Raw genomic sequence first — 23,058 nt, 5'->3', positions numbered from 1 at the left:
TATTCAGTTCATATCTGCACTGCCCATGCACATACCTTGCACTTTACTACTCTGCACCTCTGGTTAAACTGCATTTCTTGTTACTGTGTTCAATGACAAAGTTGAATCAAACCTAAAAAAAGCAAAACAAGCACACTGTTCATTTAAAGGAATGCTTTATTGATATCCAAACATATACCATAAACCAAAAATGTTTAATTCACCATAATCTTCCAAATCTGATCCCTTTAATGATCTACATGAGAGGCCCAGGACCTGGATAAAGCTGGAAGTCCTCAGTGAGCGTGCTCGTTGTGTGCTGCACGTTCCCAAACTAAGAACTCTGTCCAAAAATTGCTCACGTGCAGCTTTAAACGAGGAAAAGCAGTTTTAAGCCTGAGAAATCCCATTTTGCTCACACTGATGATCAATTTTCCACTGCGTGTAAGAAAAATGTGATTTCTCTCACTTACAGGAGCTAAATAATGACTTCAGGAGGATCTGTTGTAGTGTGCAGGGGTTGGTTTAATCTTGGCAAAGGGCAGAGACACAGAGTCTGTAACAGATATTTAAACTGAGGGCATTTTACCGATAAGAAACCCACCTCTGAAAAGCAGAAGGAAAGGAAAACAGAAGCCAGCTACCAGGTCATCATCTACACAAAGAAAAGCAGCACACAGCAGGCAGGACGCAGCGCCGGGACGCGTTCGTCCGGATCCGTTTGTCAAAAGGAGAAAATGGGTTTTTGGCAGCGCCGATTGGAAAGCCTCGGCCTCGTTATCGGTCACATTTTGGCAAAACCGACGAGTTTCAGAGAGCGCGGCTTGTCAGCGATAAGCGTGATCACAGGTGAGCGCGGCCTCATGCTGCGTCTGCTGGCAAACAGGTGTACACACACACGGCGGCGCGCTGACACACCTGAGAAGAACGATCGGGGTCCGAGTGTCCGCTGCTCCTCAGAAACCACAGCCTTCCCTCCAGGAGCGTTTCTGCTTCATCTTGGCAAAGCGCAGAGCCTCGGGGGGAGACTAATATTGGCACCGAGCTTTTAACTGATGGCATTTACACAAAATAACGAAAACAAAGTGAAAATGTGTTTCTGTTGTTGAGCAGAATGCAGTAAAGTTTAAAGGTGTGGTCGATGAGCGGAGCATCCCTGAAAAGGAGAAAGCAGCTGTTTTGGGGTCATTTCTGCAAAGGAAACCCTCCTTTATTGGCCAGGTCCTGAAAACGAGGTCGCTCACACGGCTGAGTCAGTAAGGCCGACAGAGAAGCGGTGACACTCAGCAGGAAGCGTTCGCAGCCAAGCATCGCCTCACAGCGACTTCTGAGCGCTAACGAGAGGAAGGAGAGCGGCCGGCGAGCCTGACGTTCAGCGGCGCTCCTTCAGCTCGTTACGGTTTCACAAACGGGACGCTTCGTCTTTGCCGACACGTCTGTGAAACTGAGCCGAGTTTGTTCCTCCGCCCGCGGCAGCGTCGTGTATTTACTGGGTTCATAATATTGATAAAGGTTATGTAAAAACATTCTGCAAAGCTGTGTAAAAGTTTAGAGAATACAAAATGGCTGAAGGGCGTCTAAGGTTTTTACATTTGGGGGTTTTTTACACGAGGCCTCGGTGGCTGCGTGGGTTCAGATGGATGTGCACATGCATGGAGCAGGTGGAGGAGGGCGGCGGTGTCCTGGATCCTGACCCCGCCCCTCCTCAGTCTAAGCGCTAACCTGTACACCTGCCTGTGTTTACACAGAGAGAGCGGCGGGGGGCGCTGTGCAGCGTGTGCTCACAGTGTGAATGCAGAGAAGGAGAGAGAGCAGGTTTAACCACAGTTTACTTATGCCTGTAAAAACCTCCTCCACCTGCAGAAGCCCCACCTCCCAAACTACACCTGCGGGGTGACTTCTTTTGATGAGCATGACCCTCCAAAGCAAAAGCTGTTAAATTTCAGAAGGTGACATCTTTTAGCGCCTTTTCTTTAGCCGGGTGGTTTCTGAAACTTTAACGAGTTTTAGACAGGCGAAGGAGGAAGAGGAGGCAGGCGGTGGCGTGGGACTCTGCGCCTGCCACTAGCTACAGAGCGAATGTGTTGTTGAGGTGGAGGTGGAGGTGCGGCTCTGCGATGAGGTGGTAACAGTACAGTCTAAGGTCGTGAGGAAGGTGGTGGCGAGGAGGAGGGGGGAAGGTGCATTCAGAAAGACGGGTTGTCCTGAGTGGGGGTGGTGTCGGTGGGGGAGCCGGGGTCCCCGTTTCCTCTCTGACCGACGACCTTATACTGAAGAGGAGAGAGGAAGAGGAAACAGATGAGGGTTAGCGCTGACTCATCAGGTTCTGTTTCTGCCTCGCTCGAGTTTCACTGACGAGGAAACAGAAAAAAAGCAGATCAACTTTCTTCAAACCTTCCTTCAGACACTTTAAACATACTTTTGTAAAAACTTGTTTAAAACCTTCTGAAATTAAAAGAAAAAAAGCTGACTTCCTGTCCCACACAGCGCTGCACGCAGTACCACTCTGAACCACAAGGTGGAGCTGTGAGCATTGGCTCACAAAATCGATCCCTCACACTGAGCAGACTCATCCTGTATCCCAGGGGTCGGCAACCTGTAATACGGAAAGAGCCACTTGAACCCGATTTCCACGGAAAACAAAATACTCGCGGAAGCTGGTAGCGGCTCCCGCGAGTGACGCATATATTGAGAAACTAAAATAAATAAATAAAATGATTTTATTTTAATATTTCAAGATCACAATAATGTTCCAATTTAAAACTACAACAAAAACCGAACTGACAAAAATAAAATGCACTTCAGTTGGATACTTATAATTTACTTCCGCGAGCCGCACAGAGCCGCAGATTAAGCCTGACTGAGCCGGCTCTGGAGCCGCGGGTTGCCGAGCCCTGCGGTATCCAAAGGAAACTCAAGGAGTTCATTTTAATGTTTGTCTCAGTTTTCGTGATTCTTTCACTCAGTTACTGTATTTGTCAGGAGGGCAGTCAGCACAGACACCCCCATCATCGACAGCCACGCTGCGATGACACATTTAAAGACACTTCCTGTGTTAAATTCTTCTCAGACGTTTGGTTTTATTTTGGCAGAATAACCTCGATCAGCCTGAACGCGTCTCAAACCCGCTGCGGGACGTCGGACACACGGAAGCTTTCAGGAGAAAGTGCTGCCACCTTGTGGTGAAAAGTCTTCATTAAACTTTCCAGAGTTTAACCTTTGACTGCATCGTTATCACGTGAACAAGATCTAAACCTGAGACTTTGTGCTGCAGCGTGTTGGACAGCCTCAGATGTGGGAATAAATTCCTCTGAGAAGCACGTCACAGCTGCCTTTAATAAGTTCTCCACAATAACATTTAATGCAAGATTTAAGGCCCAACACCTGCAAACACTCGTGCTCACCTTCAGGTTCCCCATTCTGTCCTCGAATGACTTGAAGGTTGGAGAGTTTCTGCGGAGCAGAGACAGAAATATTACGATCCCAGCATCATTTTCTTTTTTTTTTTTATTACAGCCATGGCTCAGAAAGTGGGTCTCTGTGTAAAATGTAAAAGAACGCAGTGATGTGCAAATCTCAGATTTTATTCACAGTGGAGCTGAGAATTAGATGTTCAAACTGAGAAAATGAACCATAAGAAAAATCTGAGTTCATTTTGGATCTGATGGCAGAAACACGTCTCAAAGTCAGGATGGGGAGCAAAGGCTGGAAAAGTGAGAGGTGCTGAACAGAAACAGCTGGAGGAACATTTAGCAGCTCATCAGGTTGATGGACAGCAGGTCAGTGAGATGTTCGGGTCTAAGAAGAGCCTCTTATAGAGGTTCACCAACCTGCAAAACACTGCGTCTACAAACTTCCAGAATAATGTTTGTTAATGTAAAACTGAAGACTGAACGTGTCATCATCCACAGTAATGACATCATCAGAGAAATGTGTGCGCAGGGCCGAGGCTGGAAACCTGTGATCTTCAGGCAGCACCGCATTAAAAACAGGCCTGATTCTGTCCTGGAAATCACTGCATGGACTCAGGGACACTTCCAGGAATCACTGAGCGCAGCTCCACACATGCAGGTTCAAGAAGAAGAACCTGATCCAGGACCAGCGCTCTCTGAGCCAAAGCTCTTTAAAATGGACCGAGGCAAAGTGGAAACTGTTCTGAGGTCAGAAGGATCCAAATGTGAAGTTTTTCTTGGAAAACAGCAGCAGGTGCTGAACCAACCTGCAGTCCAGACCTTTTGGAGCCTCAGGAACCAAAAACAGGACAAAGCAGCCCCAGGACTGCTGAGCAGCTGGAATCCTCCATCAGACAGTACGGGACAACATTCCTCTCCCAAAGTCCAGCAGCTGCTCTCCTCAGTTCCAGATGTTTACGGACTGATGTTAAAGCAGAGGATGCTGCACAGCTGGAAACACAGACCTGTGACAGCTTTAGAGACGAGCTGCTGCCATCAAACTCAACACGAGCTCAGATTTTTATTTAAATGGTTCATTTTCTCACTTTAAACATCTGAGTTTATTATTTTCTACTGTGAATAAAATCTGAGTTTATGAGACTTCCCACAGCAGCCCGACTGTTCTGGAACTGAGGCTGTAGAATAAAATATATGTGATAAAATACATTAAAAACCAGGTATCATCCAGACCGTTTGTGAGGACATATGCATGCATGCATAAAATGAATGCAACCAAATAAAAACTTCATTTGAATAATCGCAGGTTTTATATTTCAGAGGCACTGAGCTCAGCGTTTAGTCCGGAGCAGGTAAAACTAACACTCCTACAAAAAGGGTAAAAATATAAAGACTAGAGAAAAAAATGGAAATCAGAGAAAAGATTCAATATTTCACAGCAGCATCATAAACTTCAACAATTTAAATAAAAAAATAAAAACTTTCCCGCTGCCACTTTTAAAGTGCTGCAGCAGAAACATGCAAACAGTCATTAGTGGACAAAATATCAGATCAGCTGATCAAATTCAACCTTTCGATCAGATTTAATCACACCTGCCTCTGCACCAATGAAAACCTCATTCCTCAGCTTTCAGAGCGTCACAGATATTTTGTCCACTCAGGTTAACGTTTCCTCAGCATCAAGGCTAAGGTCACAGACAGGTAAAGGTACAGGTGTGTGTGTTACGTTACCTCATGGCGGGCATACTTATCGAGTGGCGAATGGAATAGTTGCTACTTTGAAAGCGTTAAAGAGAAGAGACAGAAGTGTTACAATGCAGGAAGCAGCGACACACACACACACACACACACACACACACACACACACTAAAGCAGCTGTTACAGGTGACGGTGGTCATCAGTCCTGCACTCGTTCTGATTGGTCCTCACAGCTACCTGCACAGGTGGCTGAGGCTAATGAGACATTTGTGTTAAACCCGTTAAATTAAAGCTGAGCTGCTGAAGTACGAGTGCATCACCCTCCAAAGACCTGCCGCTCACTCCGACCGTCCAATCAGAGGACTCACTCCAGATTACAGGTGAGTCCAGCTTTATCACAGCTACTGAAATAACCTAACTGAAACCCCATAAAATAAAGATCAGTTTTATTGATGCATGAAAGCTGAGCTCACCTCACAAACTTTTATTCATGTATTCATTAAAATCAGAGCAAAGAGCGACACACATTCAGCTAAGCTGAGCCTCTGATCACGCCACAATGTTTCAGGTCACATGACTGAGCCTTACCTAAAGGAGTTAGAGAAAGGCAGCGCCCTGCAGGTCAAACCAAGGCAGCAATAAAGAAGAAGAAGAGAGCATGAGCCAGAAGCAGTGCGTACACACACACGTACACACACACACACACACACACACACACACACACGTGAGACATCAGCAGGTAAATCAGGGAGAGCAGCAGGGACGTGTCTGCTGTTTCTGATCAGCTGACACTCAAACATCAGCTCCGTCACTCAGAGATGAACTGATGCTAAAATGATGAGGGTTTCTGCCAGAGTTCCTGTGAGCCAGGCAGCAGCTGGGCCTAAAAGCTGCTCGTCACAGAAAGGCAGCAGGAGGTTAAAGGTCAGATAGGTGGCGTTTCGCTCGTGCTCGCTGTGCTGATGGACATGTTAAACATGGAGTCGGTGCCCTCAAACTGATGACATAAGTGAGCAGCTTGAGAGCGTCTTCACCCCTCTGACTGAAGTCACAGTTTGGTGTAGACGTTTGTTCAGAGTTCGAGGGAAACAGGCGACACTAAAGCAGGAACATGCAGGACGACAGCTCAAAGATCTCTACGGAGGACTCGTGCAGGGGGGGCACACACACAGACTCACAAAGAGCCGACATCAGCGTGAGCTACATGAACTGCAGTGTGTTGCGTGCAGACGGGTTAGTAACGAAGGGTTAACGTGTCCTGTTTTCCAGCCCCACAGTCACATGACAAGTCTGAAACAGACTAATGAAGAAACCAAGGTGTGGCTTCAGGGTGGGATTAACAGCCTACAGGTGAGGGGCTGGTAACCAACAGGAGACGTCTGTGAACATGTCGAGTTAAGTCAGAAGGAGGTCTGATGAAGGAGGTCAGTTTGTTCATCAGACCTCCTCAGTAGAGCATGCAGGGTTAAAGATGGAGATGAGAGGAGCGTGAACGTGCTACAAGAAGAAACGAGCAGCGGGTTTTAACCTGATGGTGTTTCTGAGCTCGTCTCTGCTCCATGGAGGTGACGGCTCACACAGGGCCTCAGTGTCTGTTCGGGGCTTAAACCTCATCAGTGTTTATTTTCCTCAAACTGGAGGAGCAGAACCATGAAGTGAAACTGAGGGAAAGTTCAGAGTCTGTGAAGCTGTAGCGCTGATCTGGATCCTGGATCTGAAGCTGTGACCCTGTAGACCCTGACAGTATTCTTATTGTTTTTGGATGGAACGATCATTTTTGGACCCTTTAACAATAAATTCAGGACAGGATAACTGTAACAGCCCCCCCCCCCCCCCCCCCCCCCCCCGCATGTCATATCATCATATTCTTGTTACGGTTTTACTAATCTGCAGTCATGAGAAACGAGGGTGTTAGAGCTCTACTCAAGCACCCAGCTGCACATCTGAATTTCCTAAACCCCAGTTTATCCTGATTTATTGATCCTCATAAGATTTTAGCTCCAGCCGTGTCATCGGGTTTGGGACCCGTCCCCTCTGCTCATTTGTTCTTGTAGCCGAGTCGGCGCGGCGGACTCTCGGCCCTGGTGCACCGTACCTCATGTCGCCGAGCTTCCTGCTGATGGCCGTGCTCATGGTGGACAGAGCTGCAGTCGTCTTCTGTCCTGCCTGGGAAAGAGTCTCCTGAGTCTTCTTGTATCTGCGGAGATGAAGAGGAGGAGGGAGGACAGACGAGATGAATGATGAGAAGAAGCAGGACAGCAGGAACAAACAACATGGATGGAGAGAAGGAAAAAAAAAAACAAGGCAGACGGATGTGAGGGGAGGACGGGAGGACACAAACACAGAGACATCAGTCCAAAGACAGAAACTACCAATAAACGAGTGCTGCAGTCAGTGCTCAGCAGCAGTGTTAGTGTCCACACAGAAACACAGTCGAGACGTTACAGGACGCCACAAAGACGCTTCCTATTTAAACACATCAGCAGCAGTTTATTCACCACACAGGGTTTAAAAACAGGACAGCCTTCTTTGGAAGAAACTGTCTAAGAAGAGGAAGAGCCCCCAGTGTGGAAGAAACCCCCGAGTGCTCACAGCAGCTATGATTCAGCTGTGAGCCTGGAGCTGTTTATGTCAGTCCCATCTCACAGGCCAGTTTTTCAGGGTCTTAGACAGAAGACACGAAGAGATCCGAGGTTCAACAAGAACCTTCTTACTGGCTGATTTGATGTTGATGAATGGAGGCCTCCATCAGTCCAAACCGAGCATCAGACAAGTGTCCAGCAGAGGCAGCAGTGAGTCAGAAATCAACATGTTTACAGCCTGATACACAAACTGCTTTGGTCTCTGGATAATTCCCCCTTCATTACAGCTGTTTATAGCTCACCTGGTTAAACTGAATTAAAGTCTGCATTATTAGGGGCGTGGCCTCTCTGACCGACAGGTGGATGGTGTCACAGGCAGCTGTAGCTGCTAGCTGTCTGCTAGGCTTCCCCTCAGCTAACTGGAGTCCCTGAACTGGACCTCAGGACTGTGTTTGTGCTGTTGGAGCCTTTTGGAGCATTTTTAATCCAATGATCTGACCAGTAACATGGCTACTGTGGCTTCATTGGACTAACAGACCATCCAAGAAGGTGGTGCTCCAGCTTGCTGAGTGAGATTCTGGGATTTGATTGGATGTTACTGATCAGCAGATACCTGTACAGTCTCATGAAGAGGGCTAAATGCTAACTTTGATTCTTCTGGAATGTACTTTTCCTTGTATATGTGGGTACAATGATAATAAAGTTGAATCTAATCTAATCTAATCAAAATGCCACAAACCAAAGTGCAACCTCACGGTGGCTTTGTCCATCTTTTAGATACAGACTATGGTCCCAAGGACCTCCGGTCTACAGGGTCCTGGCTGAGGACGTTTAAAGAGGCACACTCAGTAATGATAGTGAAACCTTCCGTTTCATGCTGTCATTAACAGAAACTGAAGCTCTGCATCATCAGCATGGCGCTGCATAGATACAGCATGCACTCACTGTACTGGCTCCTCACTCCAGGCTACCTTTATCAAACCCTACAGAGATTTTTAACAGTTTCACCACAGAGACTCGACCAGCAGGGAAGCTGTTTGTGTACCAGGTCAGGAGTTCAGCTCAGTTCATAAACCTCAGAAATGCTTCTTCAGATCAAATCTCCACGCAGGGGGTTAAAGTTCAAACAGATCGGGCACATCATCATTACCACCCGTGTCTCTAAAAATCAAATGGCTCGGCTGACAGCAGCCGGCTTGTTTACTGATGGTTTTCACCTGACCAGTTATGAAAAAGACAGGAAGTGAGCAGTCCGTTTTCATTCCAGCTTCGGTACATTCCTGCAGTCTGAGCGAGCTCCCGTTTACCTCTGCTCCCAAGAAGGAAAAACAACAACGTACGGCTTCAGGTCACAAACGAAACAGAGCTGCACCACACTTCACTGGTTTCATCATTCACACAGTCACACAGTAATGCGTGAGAGTCACTTTTTGAGTAACCACTCTGTAGGTCAGGAGGTGGAGCAGGTTGGTGGTTCAACCACTGGCTCCTCTAATCTGCACCTCAAATATCCTCCAGACCTCTGCCTGATGCTGCAGGTGGAGCTGTGAGATGGAGCAGACAGAGGACACCATACACGCTGCTACAGTCACAGCAAACATGGCTGATCGTGGAGCAATTGTGACTGAGAACAGAAAAAGAGGCTGCGACCATGTGACTGTATAATCACTGAATCTGACACAGAGACCACAGATAGAGATAATACTGCGCCTGGAGCCAGTATAGGGCAGCTTCAGACCCTGAGGAGAAAAAGGAGGATTATTTTGAACTGTGAGTCATGCAAAGCTGCTCTGCAGAGTTCAGATGGAGCTGGATCAGAACAGGTTACTTTAAGGTTACTGGAATTTGTTAAAACTCCTCTTCTTGACAATCTGATGTTTCCAGGTCCAAACCTGCTGCTCATTTTTCATGCCTGGAGTACAACACAGGAAATGAAGGAGTTTGGTCATTACCATAAATGGTCATTATGTCAAATTAAAAAGTAGAAACGAGCAGATAAACACACCGACGCGCACACGCAGGGTCTGATCACACAGGCCTGATACACTGCAGCAGCATCCACACGTTCACACTGTTTCTACTGAACAACATGAATGCAAACGGCCTCTAAGGCATCAGGACTCGTCTTCACCCTGAACGTGATCGGTGATGCAGAGCCGAAGGCTCAGGTTTCTGTCTGAAACACACAACTAGGAACAAACAGACTCACATCGACAACAAAGAAAACCTGTGAGAAACCAGACGGATGTGTTAGTCTGTCAAAGGTGAGTACAGTAACAAAGTGACAGCATTAGAAGCTGAGGCAAAGCAGAATCTGTGACCTCTGACCTGCACCAAGATAAAGAAGGATGATTTTAAACTGTGAATCATGCAAAGGAGAAAAGTGTGGAGCTGGAAACAAACTTGTTTTTTGCTGATCCCAGTTTAGTTTCTAAGAATAACTAACGGCTTTAACCACATTATTTGACACTGACATGTTCGTAATGAAACCTGCGAGGTTATCAGTCACAAACATGTTTTTAACTCTGAACTCTAAAATTTCTGCTTTTCCCCAAAAACACAGAGAGCTCAGAGCTGACGATCATTTCATGCTAAAGCACCACAGTCTGCAGAGCTGCAGGCTCTGACCCGTCTGCGTGGCTGTGCGATCGCGCAGCGTTCGGCCTCTTTGCTCCTTAAACATCGCCGACTGAGAGCGGCGGATCGCGTCGAGATGGAGTTAACAGACGTTACTCTGACTGAACGACTTCTGTGTTTGTGCACTGACCGCAGATTACATGCTGCTGTGTCAGTGTTAGCCCAACACGTACTCCAGATCCTGGGAATCAATATTCCCTGGCATTACATACGATGATGCTTATTTTCACTTCCTGTCAGGTGTCACTCGTAAAGGCAGACACATCTGACAGTGCTGTGCTGGTCACTGGTTACATCTGTTAAACCGGCCTAACTTTAACTTTTAAATGCTCTACTATAATAATGTGTACTTTAGATTTTCTCCCTGATTAATAACTCGATCTCAGAAACATGCTTCACTCATTTCCAGGATTTCCAGACTCCAATGGTCACTGAAAGTCACGTTTCAACATGTACTTATAAAACTGTCTCCTGAATTCAGTCAGCTTTACTGCAGCACCCTCAACACCACAGCAGCAACAGAAAAACAGAAAATTCCCCCAACAAACCCAAAGTGAAAGAAACCTTAACTCATCTACAGAAACAAGAGCACAAAGAGGAAGGGTTCAACTCACGCTTCAGAGTGGGTAATGTCATCCAAAGTGGCCGAGGCAGACCGATATCTGAAGACACAACAGCAGGATAATGACACAGGGGAGAGACTCACAATGACTCACAGTACAGCACACTGCAGCAGACTGGCTCACACATTTATGCATCTGTTCAGTCAGTGAGTCTGAAATCTGCAACATTTCATTTTTTCAGGAGGACGAAGACAAATTTAAGTGTTTAAAGACAAGTTCATGAAGTTAAACTGTTACTACGGGATAACGACTGCGACCCGTGGCAGGAGAGAGCTGAACGCTCTCAGCGCTACACCGACACGCACTCAGGTTTACTTCAGATTACACAGCTCAAAATAAACCATCATTCAGCAAACAGGAGACAATACAGGCGATTAAATAATGAGGCCCGCGGGGGGCGGGGCCTGGGATGGTCTGCTGTCATATCAGTGGAGGAACCAGAGGAACGGCAGCGCCCTGATCCCACTTTTCCTGGTAAAAACAGAGAGGTCAGAGGTCAGAACTGGTGGATCCTCTGCCCTAACTCACATGTGGCACTTTTTTAGCTGATATTAATTTTCTCAGCGAGAGGCTGGCGACGCTACACAGCTGACCTTACTGAAGTTCACGCCGCCTCCATTTCTGAAGCCTCGGCTCACAAAACGCTCTGCTGTCAAAGGTCAGGGGGTCAGAGGAGGCCGGACGCCGCGATACGCCGAGTAGAAAAAAATAAACTCTCCATATTGGGAAATGAAGCCGCTCCAGGTACACGGACACAGGTAAACACCTCAGACCTTCCACAGCAGGAGAGGATGGGCGCGTTTGATTTTAAAACACACAGCAGGATGTCAAAGTGTTCGGCCTTTGTTAAATATTCCCTCATGATTCAGAGCTTTACAGCCCATTTCACACCAACTCTTCCTGTTAAAGGGAGTTTTTCCTTCCCACTGTCACCAAGTGCTGCTCATAGGGGGTCGTTTGGACTGTTGGGTTTTCTCTGTATTATTGTAGGGTCTTTACCTACAATACAAAGCGCCTTGAGGCGACTGTTTGTCGTGATTTGCCGAATTATAAATAAATAAAATTGAATCAGAATCAGTGCAGGACAAACAATGAGCTGAAAAAGGAGGAGCGTGAAAAAAACACACAGGCAGACTTTTGTTTCCCTCCAATCACGGCCCTGCAGACAGCTGAAGTTATTTTTACATTTCTTCTTCAGCAGCAGAAACCGGAGACGGCCTACAAGGCCGGCCTTTCTGTCCGACTGATATCGGCACAACGCCGCCGACTGTACGGCACAGAGAGCCTCACAGACCAGCTCTGTCCACACAGCCTCCGCTGGTACCGTCTCACCGCACAACAATATGAACACAAACATCTCTGTCTTCACCTTCTTTGTCGAGGATTTACTCTGAAAAGAAGCTCGATCGGCTGACCCGCAGAAACGAGCTTTACGGGTGCAGAAAGAGAAGCCAGTGAGCAGCAGAAAAGGCTAAAAATATGTGTATGAAATTACACACATGGCTGCAGGGAACATGTAACTCACTGCTCCTCAAATGCTCCGATTCTGAGTCACATCCTAATCAAACAGCTGAGCGACGCGCTCGAGCTTTCATGGAAACCTTCTGAGTTTGTGGCTCCAACATATTTATAAATTCATATCTCATGTAGTTCAGTTCAGCCCTCTCTGTGCACGTCACAATCCTGCCTCCTTTCCTGCACATCACGTCATGTGACCAAGCAAAACACGTCCCTCCTCCCCCTCTCACATTCCTGTCCTCCCACTCGTTCCTGCAGCGGTGAGTCCGAGCCGCCCGCCTGCAGATAAAGTTTCCCGTGCTCTGCTCCAGCACTTTCAGTCAAATGACAATTATCCACACTTATTGTGTGTCTGTGGACAGACACACAACTGGAAACTGACACCGGTGGCTGTGGGTCTGTTTCTGTGTGCAGAAATAGAACAAACAGTAGAAAAGCAGCGCGCTGCACCTGCTGCTGTTTGTGAGCGCGAGTCAGCAGCGCTGTCCTGTCAGGTTACAACCAACGAGGAAGCTTCCATCAGCCTCGGCCCTTAGACCCCGCCGCGGCATGGAAACATCACCCATCATGACTACTGTCATCAGTACTGCGAACTGGAAATGTAATACTAGGATCGATGAATTTAAAACAACCTTTTAGAGGATTCCCTTCAAATGCAACTGTAATTCAAACAGAAACAGGTGTCGGGGCACCGAGTCATCCTGCAGGCAGTTTTAAGGCCAGGCTGAAAGGCGTCTTTTAGTTTCCACATCCATGAGTCAGGCAGGGCCCTCGTGGGTCACGGTCACACTCATTTCCTCCTCAGACAGCGAGCGTGAGGCTCTGCCTGATGTTGGTGTTCCTGCTGCTTGTTTGTGACTGCACGTCTGCAGGAGAGTACAACCACTGCTCAGCTGGTGTTTTTGTCCTTTAAGGTCAACCCTCACGGGCTGTCTGAGGCAGGAGCCCACCGTCTCCTGCCTCAGACATCCCACGGTGTTTCGACTTATAAAGATTTTGAAAGCAAAGCTCTGGTTCTGCCTCATAAATCAAGCGCACCCGTCTCCCGGACACATCCAACCACAAGACGTCAAACAAGCAGCTTCTGTCCTGTGAGCTCCACCTTCTTCTTTAACTGCTGTTTTTATTTCAATTATAATTAAAGACAAAAGACTTTTACTGATTTGATAAGTGCCTGCCTTCATAACAAACAATATGAATGTAATTATTTACCAACATATGCATGAATATGGTATTTGATTAATTCCCTCAGCCTGATCTTGGTGACCAAAAACAGGCTGGAGCTGAGGCTTTAAGGCAGGAATGAAAAACCCAGGTGTGCTTGGATCACTCCAGGGAAGAAGCCAACACTCAAATGAAGTGAGGAAAAGTCTTCCCTCTGACCAGCTTGTTTTCGTGCTGACTACAGTTCAGTGAACGGCCATCGGTGTTACAGAGACCAGTCCAAACCAAACTCATGTCACGGTTCATTTTCTCTGCAGTTATTCTCTGAAACTCAGACAGCGCCGGCTTTCAGCACGGCTGTTAAAAAAAGCAGAGGGGGAAGTGTCTGAAAAAGCTAAAAATATGGAGGAACACTGATGTGGAGAGGAAGTAGAGATGACACACATCATCACATCTGGAGGAAGAGAGGACACCTGATCTCTGAGAGGGGAAGTACCACAGTGATGCTATCAGGACAGCAGCAGCCTCTGAAAAACAAGTCCCTGTGTGAGCAGCTTCAAACGCCGGCCCTGCTGAACCCTCTTAACCTCCAAAGAATCTCATAACCAAACACTAAAAGGTGAGTCACAGGCCAACGTGCACAGACAGCCTCAGCTGAGGCAGGTGTGCAGCTCAGGCTGCTGTGGTCAGGACAGAGACACCAAATCACACCTCAGTGCTACAAGTTCAGGAAACAAAATCCTCACAGCAGGAGCGCGCACACACACACACACTCATGAGATTAGATTTATTGTGACTGCATATGTCACAAGTACAGTGCAACAAAATGCAGACTGCACCTAACCAGAAGTGCTTGAGTGGTGATAAAAGGGAGCACTTGTTAGCAGCCATGCTGGTTTTTGTTTCAGGAAGCGACCATATTTAGACGAGTGGCTGGAGCGCTAAGTTATCAGCTAATGCTAGCAGATACATGCTAATCAGTAACATCCAATTAAAATCCCAGAATCTCACTCAGCAAACTGGAGCTCCACCTTCTTGGTCTGTTAGTCCACAGCAGCCATATTATTGGTCAGATCATTGCATAAAAAATGCTCCAAAAGGCTCCAACAGCACAAACACGGTCCAGAGGTCCAGATCAGGGACTCCAGTTAGCTGAGGTGGAACCTAGCAGACAGCTAGCAGCTCCACCTTCATCCATCCAGTTCACATGAACTGCAGCTCTGAATTTTTTCCTGGCATTACCCAAAGGAAGTGCATGTGCTGCGCATGTAGCACTGTTAAAATGCTTAGCACTCACATTGCAGAGCTGCACATGTGCAGTTAATGTGACTGTTGACCCCCCCGGAACAGAAAGCTTTAACGTTTAGCTGATTCTAAGAGACCCGTCTGAGTCAACACAGGCACAGCTGCAGACGAATGTTTGCCCTCTGAGCAGCTCCCAAATCAAACAGCTGAAATGTTCCCAGGCGTGGTTGGTAGCTGGGTGGAGGCTGAGCAAACGTCAGCGCGTGAGAGCGCAAACAGAGCGAGCAGCAAACACAGTGTGGACTCACACATCCCAGCGGGTCACCCTCTCACTCCACTCTCCCAGCTTCTCGGTGGTTCTCACGTAGCTAGAAACACAGACATGATGGTGTCAGCTCAGGGCAGGCTGAACTCCACCTCCAAATCAGGAACACTGATTCTGCCGTTAGCTAAGGTTCCACATTCAGAGCCAAACAGCGGAGAACATCTCGTTTCTTCTGTCCATCGTCACCTTTAAAGGTGAGCTACTCTGCTCTGTGCTCCTGGATTCTACCAGAGCAGTTTGGCATGAATATAAACCTTTATCTCATACTGGGCCTGGCTCCTTTCTGCTGATTGGCTGCCCTTCACAAACAGAAGGTTCAGCAGCAGGTGTGTGACAGTCCCTGTGTGCCCATACACACACACACACACACACACACACACAGTAATCGTCATATCATCTTCTTCCTGAGTCGATGAGTGGCTCGCTGTGGTTTATCAGGACTGTTCAAACCTCCTGCTGAGGCTCATTTAGAAGCTGAACTGTTAAAATCTGAAGGCCTGAATTTTACCCAGAGCAGCAGCTGCATCTGGTAGAAGTGCAAGATGAAAAACTGCTGATATGTAACACCACCACAAACTGAGCAGCTTTTTAAATGTGAAACAGCATCTTCAGCTGCTGTTTCTCTGAATGATGTAAGCCTGTGTAAACTGAACCTGGTGAGTCAGGCTGATAATGCTGTTACTAACAGAGCGCCCTCAGGGACATCTGCTAATCGTTTCCCTGTGCCGGAAACCAGGTCCTCACTGCAGATCCTGAGACATCCCGTGTTCGTGATCAGCAGCCTATCACCTCTGGATTTAAAGGACATTTAAACAATGATGTTTATGACCGTATTCAGAGGCCGAGTTCAGACATCCAGAGTAAATCTATCCTGCGTTCACCCTCCCAGTTGAGTTGTTTGCCCGGCGGCAGAGCTCAGCCCGAATTAGATTAAGTTTTAGAGTCGATCAGTATTCAGACATGTGGCTTTGCATCTTCAAAGATCAAACTGACGGCATCGACCTGCTTCACTGCAAACTAATCAGCATCCAGAGACTCGGCTCAGGGCTGAAGCCTGAGAGCTTCAGACTGCTACTACTGCCAGCTGAGAAGTACTTAATACTCCAAGAACATTTCCTAGAAAGAAGTTCCTCTTCTGACCTGCACAGTGCTGAGCACACGGTCAGGTTTATTACTGAAGCTGTCGAATGCTGACAGAATGACCATTTTAAGTTCGTTAGACGCTGCTTCTTCATAAGAAAGCTGTGACGATATCCGCTGAGCCTTTATTTAGTCTAGCTGCTGGTGGATCTCTGAAATCTTACAGCACTAAGAGATAAGAAAACTCTGAGGACAGCTTAACGTCCTCCTGTTGTTCACAAACAGCTTACACGATTGTCTGAGTGATACGTACGCGTTGGAGGTCTGCACGTCCTGCCAGCTCTTGGTGAGGTTCTGCCTGAGTTCGTTGAGCGGGCTGAGGCCGAGTTTCCTCTTCAGCTCCGCGGCGTGTCTCTCTTTGGCACACAAAACCTGACGCAAGGTGTTGATCTCCTCCTCCACCTGAAACACAGTTTGCTCTTCAGTCACTGCTAACCATCTCCACCCTTCCTGACTCGCGCTTCCCTGCTGAGGGGCGGGAGGAGGAGGAACCCCCACCACACATCTACGCACCTCATTTGCTGCACTCGTGTAACCCAATATACCACCTGTAATACACCACATATAATACACCACCTGTAATACACCACATATAATACACCACCTGTAATACACCACCTGTAATACACCACCTGTAATACACCACAGGAAGTTTATTAGAGGGGTTAAATTTCACCTCAGTCAAATCTTTAGTTTCATTCAGACACTTATAATCATTTCCAGCCAGCCAGGTGCTGTTTCCCCAACATCCACACTCAGTAGTCAAACACCTGAGATCCCAGCAGGTGCGGCGCGTACCTTAGTGAGCTCAGTGCGGAGCTCCTCCGCCTCCTCCTCCGTCAGGCCGGGTGGAGGAGGGTTGGCCGAGTTCCCTACCGCTCCCTCCACGGGCACATCGGACAAGCTGTCTGAACGATCTGCGCCGAGACCCTTGTTAGGAGAGTTCAGGTTGATATCTGAGAGGAAGAGGAGGAGACATTAATGGGAGCAGAACAGACACTCAGACAGAGCTAAAAGCCAACAGTGGTTTACTCAGATCACTTTCAGTGTATCTCTCTCTCTCACACACACACACACACACACACACACACACACACACACACACACACAGGGAGCGACGAGCGCCAGTGGCAGCAGATATCCAACAGGAAGAGAAAGTGGCTGTTAGAGAAACCTGACACGTCTCACTGCCTGAAACTAAGTGGTGCTGGAAAACAAAGAACCAGCTCCCCATGGAGACGGGCTGGTGGGGCTGGCGTAGTGGCTCATAGACTTATGGGCTTTATGGTCAAAAACATCCATTCATACAGCCCGGCCTTCCTACAGGCCGACCACGTGTAAAATTATGATAATGCTCCAGAAAACCCTCTGAAATGACTCCATGATGCTTCAGTAGAGATGTAGCTGAATCATACGGAGGACTGTCACAACACTGACCTCACCACCGAGCTAGCCAATAGGGAATCACCACACTGAAAGAGGCTGCAGGAAGCTGCTAGCAGCAACTGACCCTTCAAAATAATAGGGAGATCTGCAAAAACTAAAATGGTGAGGCCAGCGGCTGACACTCTGAGTCATCCTGACTGGATCTGTATGCCTTCAGGGTGGATCCGTCTTAGCTCTCTCCAGCTGATTGGACAAACTATGGATTACAGAGCGTCTGAAGATAATCCCGGAGGGTTTGAAAAGTTGTGCAAACTGCTGTGCAGATGTGGAAGCTGCAGACTTTAACAGATCTTCTTCTGTGGTCTTCAAACATGTTCAGTGTGAGAACCTGAAATGCTCCTGAAGCTCGCAGCTCTGCTCTCTGGTGTGTTTGGGAGCGTTGGGAGGCGTGAGTTTGTTTTTTGTAATAGCTTCGCCCACTGAATACACATTGTTGGAGGTCTATTTTTACTCAGCGTCCTGCTGGCCTCCTCCAACTGCTGCCAAACTTCCTCTGCTGGCCTCGATGCAGGCCGGACTCTGTCACAGAGATGCTGACGCCTGCAGATTTTCACCTGCGTTTATTGTACAGTCAGCAGGGCCTGGATCAATCAGAGGTTAAAGAACAGATCATTTTACTAAGTGCATCTATTTTTGTCCTGCCTCCTTTTTCAGGGTTTCTCACACTCAGACGTTACTCAGAGGGCTCCCCAGCAGGACTGATGTGCTGGGTGCACACACGCCCGGACCTCTTCGTGCTTTAAAGTGTGTGCAACAGCAGCAGCACTGAGCCCCAAAATGATATCAGAATATTAAAAAATAAATAAAATGCAGTAACATTTCTGACAGTACAGAAAAATACTGAGTGTTTTTCTGCTGCTCGCGGGCAGCAGCAGTTATCAGGATGGGTTAACGAAGGACATCCTCCAAACAGCTGCTGACACACTTCCTGATTCAAAGAGTGACTCTACAGAAATGAGGCGCCAGCAGCAACACAGCATTATACCCACTGACTCAGCGCAAGTCAACTGAAAGCACAAAGTAGCCAAGGGAGCGTTTTAATGAAAACTGGAAGTTTAACATAACTGCTCACCGCTTTAGCTGAACAAAAGCGGCTGAAGCCTGTAACTCTGCAGCAGGATAAAACCAGCTGCTTAAAGTCCGGCTTTTCCACCCTGTAACCACATCACCAACATCCATCCACCGCCTGCTCTTCCTGTCACATGGTCACAGGACCACAGGGGCTCTCACCCAAAGTAAAGAAATGACCAAAGGAATGAAACTGAGTATTTATCTACCAGATTACACCCACTCGCTCTTATTTTGAAAGTTCAGTTGCTCTTATCTGGGATGAGAATAATTTATTGATTCAGTGGAAGAAAATAAATAAAACTAATTCAGAGGAAGATTTTCCATCAGCAGTTTCCTTCCACGGGCTGAGAAAAGTTCTGGACCAAAACCGGGTCCGAACATGAGAATCCCTGAAAGGATTCTTCCTGAAAACTAGTGCCAGCAGGGACCTGATGTTTTGTGTAATTCCCATCAAGGAATATTTTCAGGTAAATCTCACATGGACTGTTTTAAAGGATTCTCAGTCAGTTGGCCTACAGTACCATCACTGTGGGTCTATTTTATTACACCTTGAAGGAAACTCCCTTCTTAATCGTTCATATTTCCTCCTGTCCTCATGTGTGTAATCAGCTTCATCCATCTGGTTTGGCGGCGGTCTGACGGGTCTGCAAACACTGAAGCGTGCACTGCCACACCTTCCCTCAGGCTGCGCCCTGTTTGCAGGCTGATAAAGAAGCTGCTGCACTTTCTATGAAACAGCGCTCACTGTAGCCCGGCACTGGCTGAGTCTTGTTATTCCTGAAACCAGAAAACACTTCTTCCTGTTTGATTATGTAGGTACTGCAGGGTCAGGTCAGAGCGGATCAGTCAGGAGTGTCTCCGGCTCACCCGTTAACCCTTCACTTAGGTTTCAAAGCTTCATTTAACGAGACACGGACGTCCCACTTTATCTGGTCTGTTGTACAAAAAGGCGAGTGAAACGGAGGCGACCCTAATCTCTGCGCCGATGGGCTGATCAAGCACGACACGTCCATCAGAGCGGCAGAGGCCGGCGGCCTGAAGGAGTGACTGAGGCGTTACCTCAGCCTCACATTGGCTTAAACATCGACATAATCCAGCGAGCGATGTGAGGAATGGACATTTCAAACATCATACCCACAATAAACCTCACATAACCTGCTCCCTTTACAGGACTCTTATTTGGGGTTTGGAGGTTCGCTTCAGCTTTGCACATCTGTCCCGTTTATTCCTCGGGCTGCAGGATTAATCTGGGATTTTCTTCCTACACCTGTGGTCAAAGCAAAGAATCGCCACCACCTGCAGTCAGGCGCTTCAAACTGTTTTTTTAGCTTTAAGCTAATTTAATCCCACTAACAAAAACTTTACTGAAACCTCCAAAGCTCTGTGGCTTCACGAGCAGGATTTATTAAAGGCAAGTCTGTGTCACGATGACGCTCCTGAAAGCCTGAACTCCCTCCTCACCAGGTGGAGGCAGGCTACCAGAACACCACCCTTCTTTGCTTATTTCCCTGTAATTTCAGCCCAAACCTTAAAATACAGAAACTTTATAGCCGAAAGCTTCAGTCTGACTAAAAGCTGCTTTTAAGGTGGACGCATGTCTTTGTAGGTTCTCAGTCATCCAGGTCATGGTGGTCTCTGGAGCTCAAAAAAGTCCAGTCACCTTTGAGACTTTTCAGGAGGACCTACTCCTACTGCTCTTGGATCCATATGACATCATCTCAGACACAAAAGCTCCAACCACCCGCTGTTCAAACCTTCCCTCTGTGAGAGACAGCCAATCAGGAAAAAGCTCTAAAAGGTGAGCGAATGAGCTGACGGGGCTCCGTCAGGTAGGTGGCTTATTCTGAGCTGTGAATCATGCTAAGCTGCTCTGGCAGAGTCACCTGTGGACACCGAGCTGTGAAGGCCCACCTGGTGAGGTTCGCTCCTGTTTAACCACCTCAGCGTGACGCTGTCAGTGTGAAACGACACAGCAGCTAGCATGCTAACAGCAAGCCTTGCTCGCGAGTGTCTGACAGAAAGCGACGGTGACGCCCGCTCAGGTGAAGATCCAGGTAAATTGAGGAGCTGCTGCTGTGTTTGTGGAAGTCAGCCGATCAAACCTCGAGTGTGACCTGTCGTAACACGTCAGCAGTGTGTGTTTGGGTAAACACAGCTCAGAAAACCCGAACCTCCTGCTTTTAACCTGCTTTAAGTTAAACTGGATGTTGACGCCGCGACCTGAACAGCGGCCTGTGCTCACGGCTGCAGTCAGCAGTCCAACCGTGAACTGCTGGCTGCTCTATGAGCGACTGAAGCGTCAGAAGTGGCCTCCGGGAGCCTCTCTCTGCCTCCCCCGGAGCCTCTCTGCGCACTCAGCTAGGCTAGGCTAACTCCGTGCTAAGCTAACGCTCAGCGGTACCTTGGCTGGCGGGGTCCATGGCGTCGCCTCCTCGCGGCTTAAACTCTTCTCTTCGTGATTTACAGGTTCAGCTGGAGTGCAGCGGACAACAGAGCGGCACAGTGAACAGAAACCGTCCAGACTGCAGCTTCACTCACACAAAGTCGTCGACAGGAAAACACACACACACAGAACAGTCGTTTATCTCTCGGTCCGTGAAGTTAGCGCCGAAGAACACAATGCATCCGGTGGGGAATTTCAAAGTAAAACTTAGATTACGTCAGAACCTGGAGGCGATGACGGGGAAGTAAAGAATCAGAATCAGGTTTATTTTGGCCAAGTATGTTTACACACACAAGGAATTTGGTTTCGGTTGATTATACTCTAGTATTATACAGTGTCCTATAATTTAACTTAAATGCTATACAATATACAATACACAATATACAATACAGGTCTGGGAAGGGAAGGTTCAGTGTAATTTAAGAATTATACAATATCCAAAATCAAATAAATAATAAAATAAAATAAAGTGTAGTGTGTGCTGTAGTGTAACAACAATTTTTGTAACAGTTCTTATTTTCCATCCATCCATCATTCTCTTCCACTTATGCGGGGCCGGTTCGCGGGGGCAGAACCCTAAGCAGAGATTATTTTAATGAGAAATAATGTCTCAGTCTCCCTCAGAAATTTAAATCAATCCTTTGTATATTTTATCAGCTGTAGTGGTAAAAAGTAAATAAAATGTAAGCAGGATTTTCCACCAAGTTCCTTCTCCTTCTTCCTGTGTGGGCGTCCCTGCTGAACTCCCAGCTGAAATAAATCTTAAAACTACAACTACAGATGATGTATTTGATTTTCACACTGACAGAAACAGGTGGTCCAGTGATGTCACTCTGGTTAGAGGTACTTTCACCAGCAGGGTGCTGAGAAGTTTTTAGATGCTTCTGTTGAACCTTTCCTTTTTCTTCCGCCTAGATTTCTTGGGAAGCTTGTTGCAAACGCCGGTATGTTTTTACCTGGTTAAATACCAGTCGCCCTGGCTCACTGCGCCATCTTGTGGCACAAACTGGTGTTAGATTAAAGTACGGCCCGGCCCTGTTTGGCTTCAGCTCATCTCTCTTCAACACAGCACACAGCTGTTTGGACCTGAAAGCAGATGCTTCGGTTTTATTTTGGAAGGTTTTTAAACGTATTAATTTGAGATAACTTCCTTTAAGGCACTTTTACGTCACCGTTTTCAGTTTTGTTTGTTCGAGTCTCTGTATGACACACGGGTCACATTTATTACACCACCTGTCACAAAAAGGAGGAAACACAAGTATTTGTGTGTTTATATATTTAATGTAGTGAGTTTAGAACAGCAGAGGAATCTCAAACTGGCAGCTGGACCTCTGAGAAAGCAGAACAACATCCAACCACCAACACTCATGTTCCTGTTCAGGAAAACAGTAAATCACTGACATCTTAATAATAACGTGCTTTATTATTCTGCCCTTTAGTAAAACAGTACATCTGAAAATTCACGGATGAAAACATTAAACACAGAAACATGAAAAATGATTTCGATCATCATCACTGTTGATTTAACTGCCTTAAATCAACAGTGATGATGATCGAAATCACTGTGGCACGAACCTCACAGCGGGTGGTCTCATGAACTTTGCCTTTTTATCTGAGTTAATGAAACTGATATCTCAGAGTTAAATGAACAGTTTGCACTCAGTAAACAAATATTTGCTCAGTTTTTCTTGCTGCAGTTCTCACCTGGCTCAGAGGCTCCTCCCACAGGTGGCAGATGTACCTAACATCAGCATGGTTTTAATCCTAAAGCTTTTAG

General features: G+C 47.1%; 1 protein-coding gene across 10 annotated transcripts; it reads right to left on the bottom strand.

The window, feature by feature from the left end:
- Nucleotides 1-138: 138 nt before the first annotated feature.
- Nucleotides 139-21,452, bottom strand: tpd52l2b (tpd52 like 2b). 10 transcript variants are annotated; one of them, XM_030732796.1, is made up of 9 exons: nt 21,240-21,452; nt 17,120-17,277; nt 16,575-16,723; nt 10,921-10,968; nt 7,183-7,284; nt 5,676-5,702; nt 5,121-5,165; nt 3,384-3,432; nt 139-2,249 (listed from the first exon to the last, which is right to left on the bottom strand). In XM_030732796.1, exons 1-9 carry the CDS (start codon nt 21,256-21,258, stop codon nt 2,166-2,168), a joined length of 681 nt encoding a protein of 226 aa, XP_030588656.1. In that variant the 5' UTR covers nt 21,259-21,452; the 3' UTR covers nt 139-2,165. The 10 variants fall into 10 exon arrangements, with proteins under 10 accessions (XP_030588656.1, XP_030588659.1, XP_030588660.1 ...); XM_030732799.1 differs by having other exon boundaries at nt 5,121-5,162; XM_030732804.1 differs by having other exon boundaries at nt 2,239-2,330.
- Between the last annotated feature and the right edge of the window lie 1,606 nt (nt 21,453-23,058).

Source organism: Archocentrus centrarchus, chromosome 7 (assembly GCF_007364275.1).
Source record: "Archocentrus centrarchus isolate MPI-CPG fArcCen1 chromosome 7, fArcCen1, whole genome shotgun sequence".
NCBI classification, from domain to species: Eukaryota; Metazoa; Chordata; class Actinopteri; order Cichliformes; family Cichlidae; genus Archocentrus; species Archocentrus centrarchus.
This window is presented reverse-complemented; position numbering and strand designations above follow the sequence as displayed.